This window comes from Apostichopus japonicus, chromosome 14 (genome assembly GCF_037975245.1).
Source record: "Apostichopus japonicus isolate 1M-3 chromosome 14, ASM3797524v1, whole genome shotgun sequence".
NCBI classification, from domain to species: Eukaryota; Metazoa; Echinodermata; class Holothuroidea; order Aspidochirotida; family Stichopodidae; genus Apostichopus; species Apostichopus japonicus.
Genome location: NC_092574.1, coordinates 23,659,004 through 23,672,718, shown reverse-complemented (window position 1 = coordinate 23,672,718; position 13,715 = coordinate 23,659,004). Strand labels below are relative to the sequence as shown.

Sequence of the window (13,715 nt, the reverse complement as noted above, 5' to 3'; positions counted from 1 at the left end):
AAATACGTACATGTGTACCATGTAAACAGTGTTAATGTAGTATGCATTCAATCACCTGTGATTATTCAGTCCTGAAGCCACCATTTACTTAAATTACAATTACAACAGTTTTCTCATACAGTACAGTATTTTAATACATGTACGAATAGACTGTTCCTTTGGTCCAAAAGTGCCATAATTTCGTCAAAATTTGGAGAAAACTTTAAAATGTGTAACCAAATTTTTTTTTTGGGGGGGGGGGATCTCATTATACTCTCATATGAAAAGCATTAATTCTTGATAGATGTCAGAAATGATGACTACTAACGAGTTAATAACTTGGGACAAGTTCGTGACCATGTTACTATAATACTATATAGAGAGCGTATATTTAGAATACTCTACATCATTCTGATAGGGAGTAATTATGGCATATATTTTGAGTGTGGAAGTATCAGAATATGGAGACAGGAATTATATCCTAGAACTTACTGGTTTGGATATTTACGAGTGACAAGCTCGCTCTGCCCTGCCTGGAGTGTAATATTTTAATAGCACTGTACACCCTGGTATGACTAGTGAATTCTAATCAATGACCATCGTTATTCTACCAACCAAAGTGCTTGGAATGTTTTTGTTCGTTTTGCGGTTTCTTTCGGACAGACATTTTTATTTGTTCCAATCTTAGGGCACTCACAGGGTCTAGAAATTTCTGTCGGTGTTCATACACAGTACTGATGAGTTGGATTAATTGCTGGATCATCATTTCTGAACAGCACGAAAAGTGTCAAATGCAAATTTGGGTTTCTTGGGGGGGGGGGCATGTTTAAGAGTTCCCACCTTTTATCACATATTTCTTATCCTTCCTGGAATTCCTGCTATATATAGTTATACTTGACTTTATAAACCCAGCAAACATGTCCCAATATACCTTCTTGACGAGCAATCAGTGACAACATTTTATAGCCTAAACAAACTTTTTCTGTGTGCATATAATTATACCAAAACAATAAGAGCTTAGGCTTCTAGTTATTGTAGTTTACAAACATTGTAGACAGTATTTCAAAGTGAAATAGCTACAGTACTGTAGGACAATCGATATTATTGTTGCATACAATTTGAGTGTTCTCGATTGGCATTACTTTACCTTTGAACGTGAAATAATCCAAAGTTGAAACCTTTCATATTAAACCAGATGGTATTTACTTAACGTAAACTCAAATGACTAGACTGTACTGTGCATAATGGTCTGTGCGAACTTTCTTCTCATCCCAGCACTACCACCACTACTGACCATAATATTAAATGATAACAGACTTATATGCAAGTTATCACTTTAATACAGTAGCTTATAGCTGTACATCTAATATACTGTAAGTAAAATAATTGTGGAGCCATACAACTATATATATGCACATTTCATTGTCTGATAGGAGACACTGACACTTTATGGTACTTACATACCTAACAAGTTACACAGCATGCTACTTTAATATCCTGTATATATGCAAAATATGGTTTAAGGTCTTCATACTTAATATTAGTGTATTGCTCTTAGGTCAATTAAATGTTTATGTTATATTAGCTCCCATAACTACCCTCTATAATGCATACATATTCCTTTAAATTGATAACCACTATACTTCAGTCAGATTCAGACTATGGTAATATTCCTAAACCCCATGCTTGCATGTGTAAATTTGCTTTGTAAATCATAGGCGACATACAGTAAATGTCATAGTGTGCATAGTCTGGCACCAGCATATCACCCAAATCATCCATGTAGTTCTATTAAATAGCAAGAATAAATTAATAGGCAGAGATATATAGCCAGCTGCCTACATTGTACATGTATGATTATCACACTACAGTACAGTAACAGACACACAAAGTTATTCCATGTAGCTACAGTAGCTGTACTCATATGAAGTTAATTCTATACATAGCTAGCTGCAGCCTGCATCATATGACCAACTCCCACAACAGAGTACAGACTCACAAAGTTATTCCATAGCTACAGTAGCTGTACTCATATGAAATTATCCATATAATAGCTACTGTAGCCTGCTGCCTGTACTCGCCTGTAGCAGCCTGGCTATAGCTGCCTCTGTAGCTGCCTCTGTGGCTGCTTGCTGCATGTAGCTTACTGTACTGGCAGCCTGCATTATATGACCAACTCCCACAACAGAGTACAGACTCACAAGTTATTTTAAAGCTAGCTAACATACTCATATAAAGTAATACCATACCACCATTATGAAATATTTGGTCATGACTTGAAATTCATAACTATATCAGCTGATAAATACTCAATGCCAATCACTTAATGACAATGGGAAACTTAGTAAGTCCTTAGTAATGTTTTCTACCATGCTTAGAAGGTTGTAACACACAAGACATTGATCACTTCACAGGATAGGCCTATATTATTAAACATACATGAACTACTTTACCACCCCCGAGCATTTGCCATCCCTGAGACATATAAATGTTACAAATATGTTACTGTACAATAACAATACGAGTGACCATATTCAGCTGCATGTCTACTTAATATGCATTTTCCTAATCTACCTTAGAATAAACCTTCTCAGCATTGGTAAACATTTGAGCACTGCACCCCCAATCCCCACATCCACACCCCCTTCCCTGCTAACTTCCCCCTTCCCCAATCCCACAACCCAACCCAACATCCCAAATTTCTATCAAGTGGGGCTTGGAAGAAGCGAAGGAATTATACAATGTAAATTGCGTCCTTATTAGGCTGTAGTCAGTGAATGCCAAGGAATTGTAAGAGGAGGGGACATACTGTATATACCACTATGTTATTAATTTACATGACAAAATACCTTGTTCCTTTTCCATTTTGTCAGTGTTAACTAGCTTTCATACTTAAAAACTGTTAAACTCTTTGTAATCCCCAAACACTGAATTCCGAGGGAGTGTCCTTTCGTTTAACATCATGAAATACATTGATCAACTACTTTTAATAGTTTATATCATAAATGTAAGGTTCTGACTCGTAAAATATGTACAACAAATCGCAGCCAGCCTTATGAAACAATTGCAGCCACCTTTACACACACAAGTATTATATTTCACAGTAGTTTGTTCATATATGTTGAGTTGCCTCATCAAGGCAGCTTAACTTGTTCATTGTCCTAAAAATGATATCCGATCTCTCACTCTCAACTTTTTAAGTCATGCAGTTAGTTTTGTCCTTTTTTTCTTTTTTTAATTCTTACAAAAAAATGTTGAACTTACACCGAGATTCTTCTCCAATCACTACAGTAACATTAAACAGAAGAAAAGAAACTGAAACAAACAGGCATTCATTTCATCAGGGTCCAATGCTTCACATTTTAGAGATTTATAAACTAAAAATGATAAATTATACTAGTATACAGCACATGTATAGTTAAGAATGCACAGAGTCCATTATTAAAGTAGCACATTTAAAGCGACTGTTGAAAACTGTGCATATGCATACGGACTCATCACTAACATAGTCACTGCATGCTGAGGCACTTTAATCTGAGCTAAGTCTTCATGAAGGTCAGGCTCCAATGTAATTTGCATAATTTAAACTTGAAAATTGCACCACCAAACTGTGAGTGTCAACATATTCCACCATATATATACCTCACTGTACTGTACATAGTAGAACTGTTAACATAGTAAACAAATCATATATGACTATTGTATGGGTTGCCAAAGTGTTCACCAACGCAATGGCAGACGTTAAATGATGTAAATTAAAGATAGGTCCATGATCTCAATGCTATGTACTTGGTCATGTGATTGATATTACCTGATATTAGCCAATGAAAACATTATACATTGTACACTGTACACAGCACACTATATAGCCGCATTGAAATTGCTTCTGAACTCCCATGAGTTTAATGTTAGACCCTGGGCTTGGGTATCAGACACCCCATAATCAGTGTGATGTTCAGCACACTGCTATTCATGGCCACCTCTAATGTGAAATAGTACAGACATAACAAACCACAGAGGGCGCACGAAAAGGTCAACACGGATAAAGAGTCCCCAAGCTGCACAACTTTTATTGCTAATTTAACACCGAGTGCCATATTGTATCCAGTGGCGTACTAAGCCCAGGGTGGGGGGGTGGGGTCTACCCCAGGTACCAGTCAGAGGGGAGATGCCAAATATTACAGTTTGAACAAAAAATTACGAAAATTAAGAAAAATTTATAAAGAACATTTATAAAGAAATGCTTTGTGAAAGAAGAAGGAAAGGCATTGACTGTAGGAGCTGGTTATAGAGGGCACACAGTGTTAAAAGGTTACCAGTTCATTCTAGGCACTGTAGAACGAGGATGCTAAGGTTGTGGGGAGACAGGTAAGCGAGGAACGAAGTAAATCCAGAAATCTCGCAGCTATCAGAGGTTCCATCAATACCAGTTTCTGGACAACCACCCTTCTATACAGACGTTTCGGCCATCAACACTGTCGATCTCAGATCGATATTAAAATGGTGCCTCCATTGCCGAATTGTAGAACTACTATACCTGGCATGTTTTAGCAGGAATTATTGCAACTAGCTTTCTGGTACAAAACAACAATATTTGGCCATTCCATAGAAATATTGCACTCAGGCATTGAAATTCTTGGACCAAGATAATTGAGCCAAAACAGTTTGGATCTTTACTAACAATAACAGTCCTCTTAGATATTTCTGCCTACTGTATATCTTTTCATCGATTGATACCAGTATAAACTAATTGAGGGCCTCCCTATCTATTATTAGATGAACGTTAATACCGTTTCTGACCGTTTCCATTTCTGACTTGATGAGGTTCAAATATGACAAAAAATACTGTGTACTTGTGTACTTGATCATACCCATAGCCTATAAGAGAGCTCTACAGCTACATGTAAATATGTATGATGAATTATTGTGTTGGAAATATTGATAAGAAAACTTTGTAGTCATGCATGCTCAATATATGCAAGAAATGTTTTTTGAAGTTACCCATAGGACAGACAAACTCAAAACCATAAGCTCAATCATAAGGCAGTTATACAGTATATATAGTAAACTACCATTACCATATTCACTATACATGTACAATATGTAGACTCTCCCCTCCATCCTCTTCTCAATGCCATCATCCACAAGAACAGATCAGGTGATAGAGATTGAAATGATCATCATCTCCCCACTCCTCCCCCCCCCCCATCACCCACCTCCCCAAAGCCACAGGTGTTGTGAGAGCCAAGTCAGGATATTAGGAAAAAGTCTTCATTTTCCCTTTCGGAACAGTATATAATGAAAATGAGAAATATTTTACTCCATCCCATATTTCTCTGGGCCCCCTTATTAACCCCTGCAGCTATAGCCCACCACCATCCACACCCTTACCCCTCTCATCAGGTCTTCTTACGGTCACATCTCCCCACCCCTCCCCCACCCCACCCACCTCCCCAAAGCCATGTGCAGGTGTTGTGAGGAAGCACAATGTGACAAGTAATCTCTGCCATGTATGGATGTACAGTATACACTGTACAATATTTTAATAATATGACCGGACTCTACATTGGAAGGACTAACCATCTTCATTGTAGTATTTGGGAATTTTCCAATCATGCATGCCACAAGTGCTACTGTATATTATCAAACAAATCTTAAGATGTCTTTCTCGCAGTATGTAAAGTTCTATCTTGCCTTTATCACAAGGATGGATTTTTTGTTATTTGTTTTGATTTTTTTTTTCTGTTTTCATAAATTGATCGAAATGTAAACTCTTAGGAAGTGTGAATTTTACAGGTTGGTGTATTATATATTGATCATCGAGCCTCTGCAGAACGCATCACCAGCTCTGTGAAACACGAAACACTCGGTTGCAATATGCCAGCGACAACATGGCTGTAAACTGGCAAACCATTTAGGCAGAAATAATTAGCATAACAATACTACTTCACAGGCATCAAGACACAAGTTGTCAATTGGGATGTCACACACATATGTGCAACACTACAATAACTTCATCCTTAGAAAACATTTCGCACAACTGCCAGTGGCTTTCCATGTAACTAGAGTTCACGTTTGTAAAGCCTTACATTATGTACAAAATTTGTAACGCTATTTGGTTGCAAAAACTTTACGATATGTCGAAAGTGTCTGCTACATCAAAAAACTTAAAAAGCAGATACATTGAGGACCTTTGAGCAATAACGTGAAAAAACATCTGTAACATGCATTTCTCTTCAGGCTATTAATCGTTTCAGATCTGAAGGAAAGGAATCCTTTTATCCAAATTGCAGGGGAAAAAATGGGACATTTTCATCGCATAAAAAGAAAATATCAATTATCGACACCTTGAGGGGATGTGAATCTTTGCATGACCTTTGACCAGTCCTGCAGGCTCCATAAATATTTAGGGAAACTATCAAAACTGACGGTATATTCCAACCTTCATTCTTTTTCCAAAAATATCCAGGGACATCTAAACATTAAAAGTGCTCAGTCCTATGTGCATATTAATACCACACCATGTAACATGCAGAGTGTGCTACAACACTTTTAATCGCAAACACAAAGCAGGTTGGAATAGGCTGAAGAATTCTTATATCTCCGGCATTCATTATAGTACTATATGATTACCATTAGGAAGGACTTAGAAATGGGCACTAGAGTACATCCTTACCTTACCATCAAAACACAGACAAATTTAATCAATGATGATAGAAAGTTCCTACATCAAATGTTTGTATACAGCTGTCCTGCAGGCAGTAGCAGAAGTATGGATGCGAAAAGTCAATATTTGGTTTTCAAAATCAAATTTTAATACAGCCCTACAATATAATATTATCCACACTTTTGCTTGTGATGGATAAAATTCTACTCAAAGAAGGTTTTCGTGTCATATTGTAAAACAGTTTCAAAGTCAGCCAATTTTTTCTTCTTCCATTTGTTTTTTATTTGTTCTTAATTTCTATCACAAAGTTTCCATTAAAATATATGAAAATGTTGTGATAATTTTTTTTATTTTTTATTTTTTTGGAAAAGTAATAGAATTTAGTTTACCTGGATATTCACAGTGATGGATTCTCCTTCTTTCCAAATCGGGATTATTTCTGCGGTTGTATTTCACTGGATGCTGATTCAGCAGAGATGTAGTGCTTGTAACATTGTTCGTATGCAAGGCATTGGAAACAGAACCAACCGGGAGGATCGGTCTAGTAGGCCTACCTTTGCTAGCAATTGCCACTTGATAGGGAGGCGGAGGCGGCCTGAGGTCAAGGGTCAATGGAAAGTCCGAAGGAGAGCCTGGGTGAGAGTTAGGGGGTGTGGGAGGCAAGACTGTAGGAACAGCATTACCAGTGCAGCTGCTGTTCAGTGTATGAGCAATAGGAGGCAACTTTGTATCACTTCTCGTAAAAGGAAAGTTCAACGATGGAATGGCTGGTAGTGACAACGATCTAAAATTTGAATTCATGAACGACTGTAGACTCGGTAGAGGCGTCTCTCGTTTCTGGTTTGCTCCTGCGACAATCAGGTTCAGGGGTTTCAAGTCCCCTCTCTGGATCGCGGTGTAAGAGCAAGAAGATGGTACGGGGGAGACCACTTCGTCTATCGTACAGGCTTCTCGCTTGATCACCGTTCCACGTAAATCGTTCGAGACTTGCTCCTGGCCTAATAAAGATTCGACGGAGACAGTCTGCATGGCTTCTTCTTTAACGCCTTCCTCGACTTGCTGGAGGCACATCGGGGGCGAGGATGTTGTACTGTCCGGCTCCTGTTTGATGGTTACCACTGGTTCCTGGGAGTTTTGCTGAAAGGGTGTTGGTGAGGTCAAACATAGGTGTGAGAGCTCCTCTGTGTCCTTCAGGATATCCTCCAACAAAGAAATGCTCTGGTGATGCGGGCTACTGGAATCCTCCGATCTGGGTGGGCTCTCAAGTTCTCTCTTGAAGTAAGGATCCAGATCAAAGTCAGGCTGAATGAAGAAAACAGAGGAGTACCATTTATGAAATAGTTATGGAAATATAAAAATAAAGCAAAAAGGCAATCTAAATTCAGACAATAAGTGGTACAAATGTAAGACAACCAACCCAGCCATTTTTTTTGGGGGGGGGGGGAATTGGGGAGTGTGGAAGGAATTGGGGAGTGTGGGGAGTTGCTAATGGACTGATTTAAATATTTTCACCAAAATTTGAAATGAATATATTTGGTGCATGAAAGTACAGTAAATATCACACCATATTAGACAACTCAGATTGCCAATTGGGACAACCTTAAAGTTCCATATTGCATTTAACTGGAATTTTTAGCATTCCATTGTCACTTACATTCATTTACATATATCAGCAACTTGCAATTTATGACAGAGAGATTACTGTGATAGAATTTTTAATCGGAGAACCCCAAGTAGGACAAAAGTGTACTATACTGTGCATATAAATATCGTTCTAACACTAATACAGTGTAAGAGACTGTTAGTAATCCAGAAATTTCACACATCAGATTGCGCAATACTGAGGCAACCCGATGTGCCCTTCATACATGAATGCAATATATATGTAACAGAGATGTGATGTGGCTTATTGTTGGATAATTCTAGGCACTGCAGAGTAAGGTGCTAAAGTTGTGGGGAGACAGGTAAGCGGGGAACGAAATAAAATTAGCCATTTTGCTGACGAATATGTTTATCCTGATTGCTAAATTTTGTAAGATTCAAGATGTCTTGCTCGCAAAATATGCCTGGTACGTGTTTGGAATAGCGTAAGGATCACAATGAATGGTAGTGTAGGTGTAACTTTGGGGTCATATATTTAAACACAATATACTACTTTAAACACAACAGAAAGTCAAAATATCCCAGGTAGGGAATTGGCTCAAGACATTCACAGCAAATGTGATCACCTTTGTCTCACCATTAATTAATTTTCATCGTTTTTAGCGATCTAGATGCAATCACTAAAATGGCATATTTGAAGGACACTTAATTCCCAGCAAAATGATGACACCTAGCTAGCTTCTATTGTGTGATGAACAGAATTGTACATTGAATATAATACAACTAATGCGTAATTGAATCTCTATACTTGGCTATACATTTCAAACTCAAGTGTACATTACAACTGATGGACTAATGAACCTGTCCCTTATGCTATAAATAGCACCATTTATAACAGAGTGAGTGCAAACTGTCCACAAATATATTTTTATCTGCAGAACAATCTACTTTAGTTATTTAAGTTGGTTATTTATGAGTGACAAGCTTGTACATGTGTCCAAAAGACATGAAAGCCAGGGTAACCTACAGGGGATGAACCCAAGGGGATAAAGGGTAACCAGGGTAACCTAAGGGTAACCTAAGGGTAACCAGGGGAAACCTAAGGGGATAAAGTAAATTGTAAGGATCGATAAAATACTGAATGCTTTGTATATCAGGTTTGTTAAATGTTTTGCATTTAATCCTTATCATGTCACATCCGAAATACCCACTGAACTATCTTCCTTCCCCGCCCCCACCCACTTTTCTCTTGATAACCCCTCTCCCCAAGGCACTATACCCATACCCTGCTTGATTCCCCCCCCCCCTTCCTCACTATAGCAATGTAACATTATGTGCATGTATAAACAGACACAAACATTTGCTTCCAGTTGTCTGATGATCGCCGCACAGGCGTGAAACTCCAGTAACAACATGTTGTAGGTTAAAAATAGACATACTATATTATATATAGTCTATAGATAAACTAAATAGATAAACCATGTACTCCCTCCTTAACCATTTTTATTGTGGACAATATTATCGACAATGTTGCTTGGAACTGGTATTTTATTTGTATTCATTTACACTTATGGGTTTACTGGGGAACCAAAACTTTCAAATAAATTCTTTTTATTTCATACTCGTCAATTCAACTTAATACTAATCTATGTCCTTGTTATTTTACTTGGTTTTTTATATTTAGTACAGTGCAGGAAGTGGGTCAGGGTGGACATAGTGCAATAAAAAAAAAGTTAACAATTTGCTGGTAAGTTTTTAGATAAGAAAGTGCATGATGTAAGCGGAGACAGGTAGGATGGTAATTAATTAACCATTTTTAACAGTAATTAATTTCTATTCATAGTTTCTCCTTTTTAATGCAAGGTTATCACACACAGATGTATTATGTAGTAAGAAAATAATAATTTCAAGTGAAAGATGTTTCTGTACACTGTGTACAGAATACTGCTGTGTCCTTCAAGCTTAGTATTTAGTTCACACATAAAGTACAGTGAGACAACATGAAAGAGTTCATTATAAACAGAAGCATTACAACTTTAACACTTTACATTAGTCTGGCAAACTGCCAAATTACAGCAAGTACCGCAAAGTGTTAGTTATGTCTGTGTCCGTAAGCCACAAAACAAAACACCAACTGAAAAGGTGTGAATAGAATGCATTCTGATTTAATAGTACTCACAGATGAATACATCACATTCCTAACAGACCACAGAATATAACCAACATGATCATAATTAGGAAACTGCACGGATAGTAATCTCTCATAGACAATAGAAATTTCAGCCTGATATAATTATATATATATATATATATATATATATACATATATATATATATAGATATATATAATATCTTACATTGGCTGACATGTAATTTACTAAACTAACCGTTGAGTCGTATTTTGGAGGGGGTTGAGGGGGCGGGGGGGAAGGGAAGACAGCTATCATATACTAATTATACATAACTTTAACAGTTACAATGCTTGTTTTCTTACAGTGTAACAGTACAACAGCATGAGGTTGAGTACAAACTACATTACTCCTTGGTGTGAGTATTATATGAGTATGATATACCAGTGTGAGTATGATATGAGTATAAGACTCTACAAATGAGTATTTAGGCTATACTTAACCATTTGCACTGCAGTACTTAGTATCTGGACTAGAGTACCAGGATGAGTCTAAATCCATCAAGGCAAGTACCTTATGGTTATACTATATAAGATAATGTATAGCAAGTGTTTATGATATTGAAATTTGAACAAATATTATAACCGTTTTGAAATAAGTTTTCAAGCCTTAATGTAGGACACAGTACTTCAGGACAGAACCCATCCATGCCTTGCATCCTGTTTTAGATATATACTGTACACATATGAGGTTTGTAACAAGATATGGAATTGTTCCCGAAATAATCCTGCACTCATTTCGCCTAATGCAAACTTCCTGTCTGATGATTACATCCAACGCATTGTTTGCATTAACTGCCAATTTTCCACTAAACCTATTTGTCGTGGTACCACAGAGCAAACATACTAATTTCAGGTACTTCTAAACATCACAAAGAGCATTTGCGTTGTTCCTTCACACGTCATATACAAGTAAAGCACAAAAACAGCAAAAACAGACGGACAATCCGCAACCCATTCATCGGATGGATGCTTAGAAATCGATATCTCACTATAACAGACTATGCATGTGTACAAAACAGAGAATGCGATTAAAGCGACTGTCCATGTAATTTAGGTCGACCTAGACTGATTTAGCAGTGCTTTAATGCTCTACAACTAATCAACGTTAATTTGTGCACTATTATCATTCTAAATGAATCGCTCATCTTTTAAAAGTTTGCTTTTGATTAACTCACACGGAATAAATTAATTTCAACACCGAATTATTTACATTATTGACATTTGTCGATTTCAAACCATGTCTCTTTAGCTAATTTGAACCAAGTGAGAGAGAGAGAGAGAGAGAGAGTAATTTCATTTGTTTGGTAAATTTCAAATTCCACAATTAATCAGTTGATGTGAGTTGATAATTGCCAGAGTCTATCAAATTGCTGGTTTATACTGTATATAAACTGTAGTGAATAGAGTATGTATAGTATTACTGTGTTAAACCACTTCCTTGCCTGCTATAGTATCTATGGGATGCTGACAGACATGTGTTTACACACCATGTTAACACCTGTTCAACCCATGGCAACACTGAATCAGTCACTTTTCACCGATCTATTGATTGCCACATGTAGTTGATACCTACGACAGTGTAGGGGCTCATGAAAAAATTGGTTAAAATGTTTTTAATTTTGCTAAAATTACACCAAGATATTTCACATCTTGTCTGACTGATTTATTCAATTTTACAGATTGGTAATGTCTTATACGACAGCTACAAATATATTTCCTTCTTCCACATAGAATTGCAGACAAAAATCACAGCAAAATTCGAACTTGATAATTTTAAATTAGACCCAAATGACTTGAATCAAATCAAGAAAAGAAAACCTTCCTTGCTCTTTGAAATGTATTTTTTCTGGTAAATTACTTTCAACCATTTGACTTCATTAGTGTCACAGAATGCAAACAATTCATGGTAGATTAGAAAATGCAGAACGGAAAGTGGGGTTGGAGAGGAGGTGCAGGGGTAGGGGAGGGGACTGCCCAGGACAGTAACTGACAAAGCTAAAAAACAAACAAACGAACGAACAAACAAACACAAATATTTCCATGAGTGACCCTGCACTTGCTGCAGAAAGTGATTATTTTATCAAAAATAATAAATTTAATGAAAAATAAAAACAGTAATAAAAAATTACAAAAAAAGGAATAAATTGTTGTGGGCTATTGCTTCGTGGCTCATAAACCCACTCAGCCATAATAAACTCTGATTAGTATCTGAGGAGGTTTATAGAGTCTTTCACCCTTTTAATCCCCTTTTTTTCTTCTTCATACAATCTACAGTATAGTCACTTTATTCAGCAAATAACAGGCAGCATGAAGCAAAAAAATTCGATTCCTCAAAACTGTACTTTTAATTTAAACTTTATCATCACCAGATGGTTCATACATCTTTTGCCCAAAATTGACCTAAGAAGTAGGGTAGGGGGTAGGGTGCCATTGCAATATAGCCATATGACGTGATAACTTCTGTTAAGGTTTTACTGAAATATTCAAGATTTAATTGACACCATAATCTAAGGACAGTCAGTCAACTTCTTCTTATTATTTCTACTTGGTGTGATTCTCTTGTCTGGCCTCAAACATTTGAGGTTTCCTTTCTAATAAAAAGGACAGGAATCTGAACTGACAGGATATATATTTTTTGGGTCTTTTTCTTATACATCTATATTATCCACGCTTTACAGTATAGTAGTAATATTTATCCGAGCATACAGCGGTCTACGATTAAAATCAATGAGTTCTGTTTCTTCACCTGCGAGTCGATTGGACTATTTAAACATATGCTGTCATAGTCCAGGGCTGATTGCGTGGGGTCAAGTACTAAATATTACTTCGTTAAAGTGCTTAATGACTTCCTCTGTCTGTGCAGGCTCCATCTACCATTTACCAACCAGATGGTAACTTGACATGTCAGTTGCATTTTTGCAGGTACCATTCAGTTTAACTAGCTACAAAAACTCTCAGAGCAAGAAATGCTGGAACAGAATTTAGTGAAATTTTTTTTTTTTATTCTACACTCAATTTTGCCATCAAAAAGTACTTTTCATCAAGGACATTAATTTGGAAAACTCAAAACAAGCTCGTTGAAACATTAATGCACCATGCAGATTAGTTAAGCTTGAATGTGAAAGAAATGTTAACATGTACAAAATATCCCAGTAAAGGATGAGTGATGTAAATAAAAAAGGTAAAAAAAGCATCAAGAAATTTGTTTGGAGTGGAATGCAAAAGAGAGTTTATACTCGGATATTGACATGGATCTGAATGTAAAAAGGATTTGAT

The 13,715-nt window shown here is 36.8% G+C and overlaps 1 protein-coding gene across 1 annotated transcript in view; it reads right to left on the bottom strand.

Annotated features, from left to right (window-relative positions):
- Positions 1–13,715, bottom strand: part of LOC139979549 (uncharacterized) — a 30,686-nt gene that overhangs the window by 7,376 nt on the left and 9,595 nt on the right. The window contains exon 2 of the mRNA XM_071990472.1: positions 7,036–7,948. Coding sequence (XP_071846573.1) covers positions 7,036–7,948 — 913 coding nt within the window. The remainder of the gene's footprint in view (positions 1–7,035; positions 7,949–13,715) is intronic.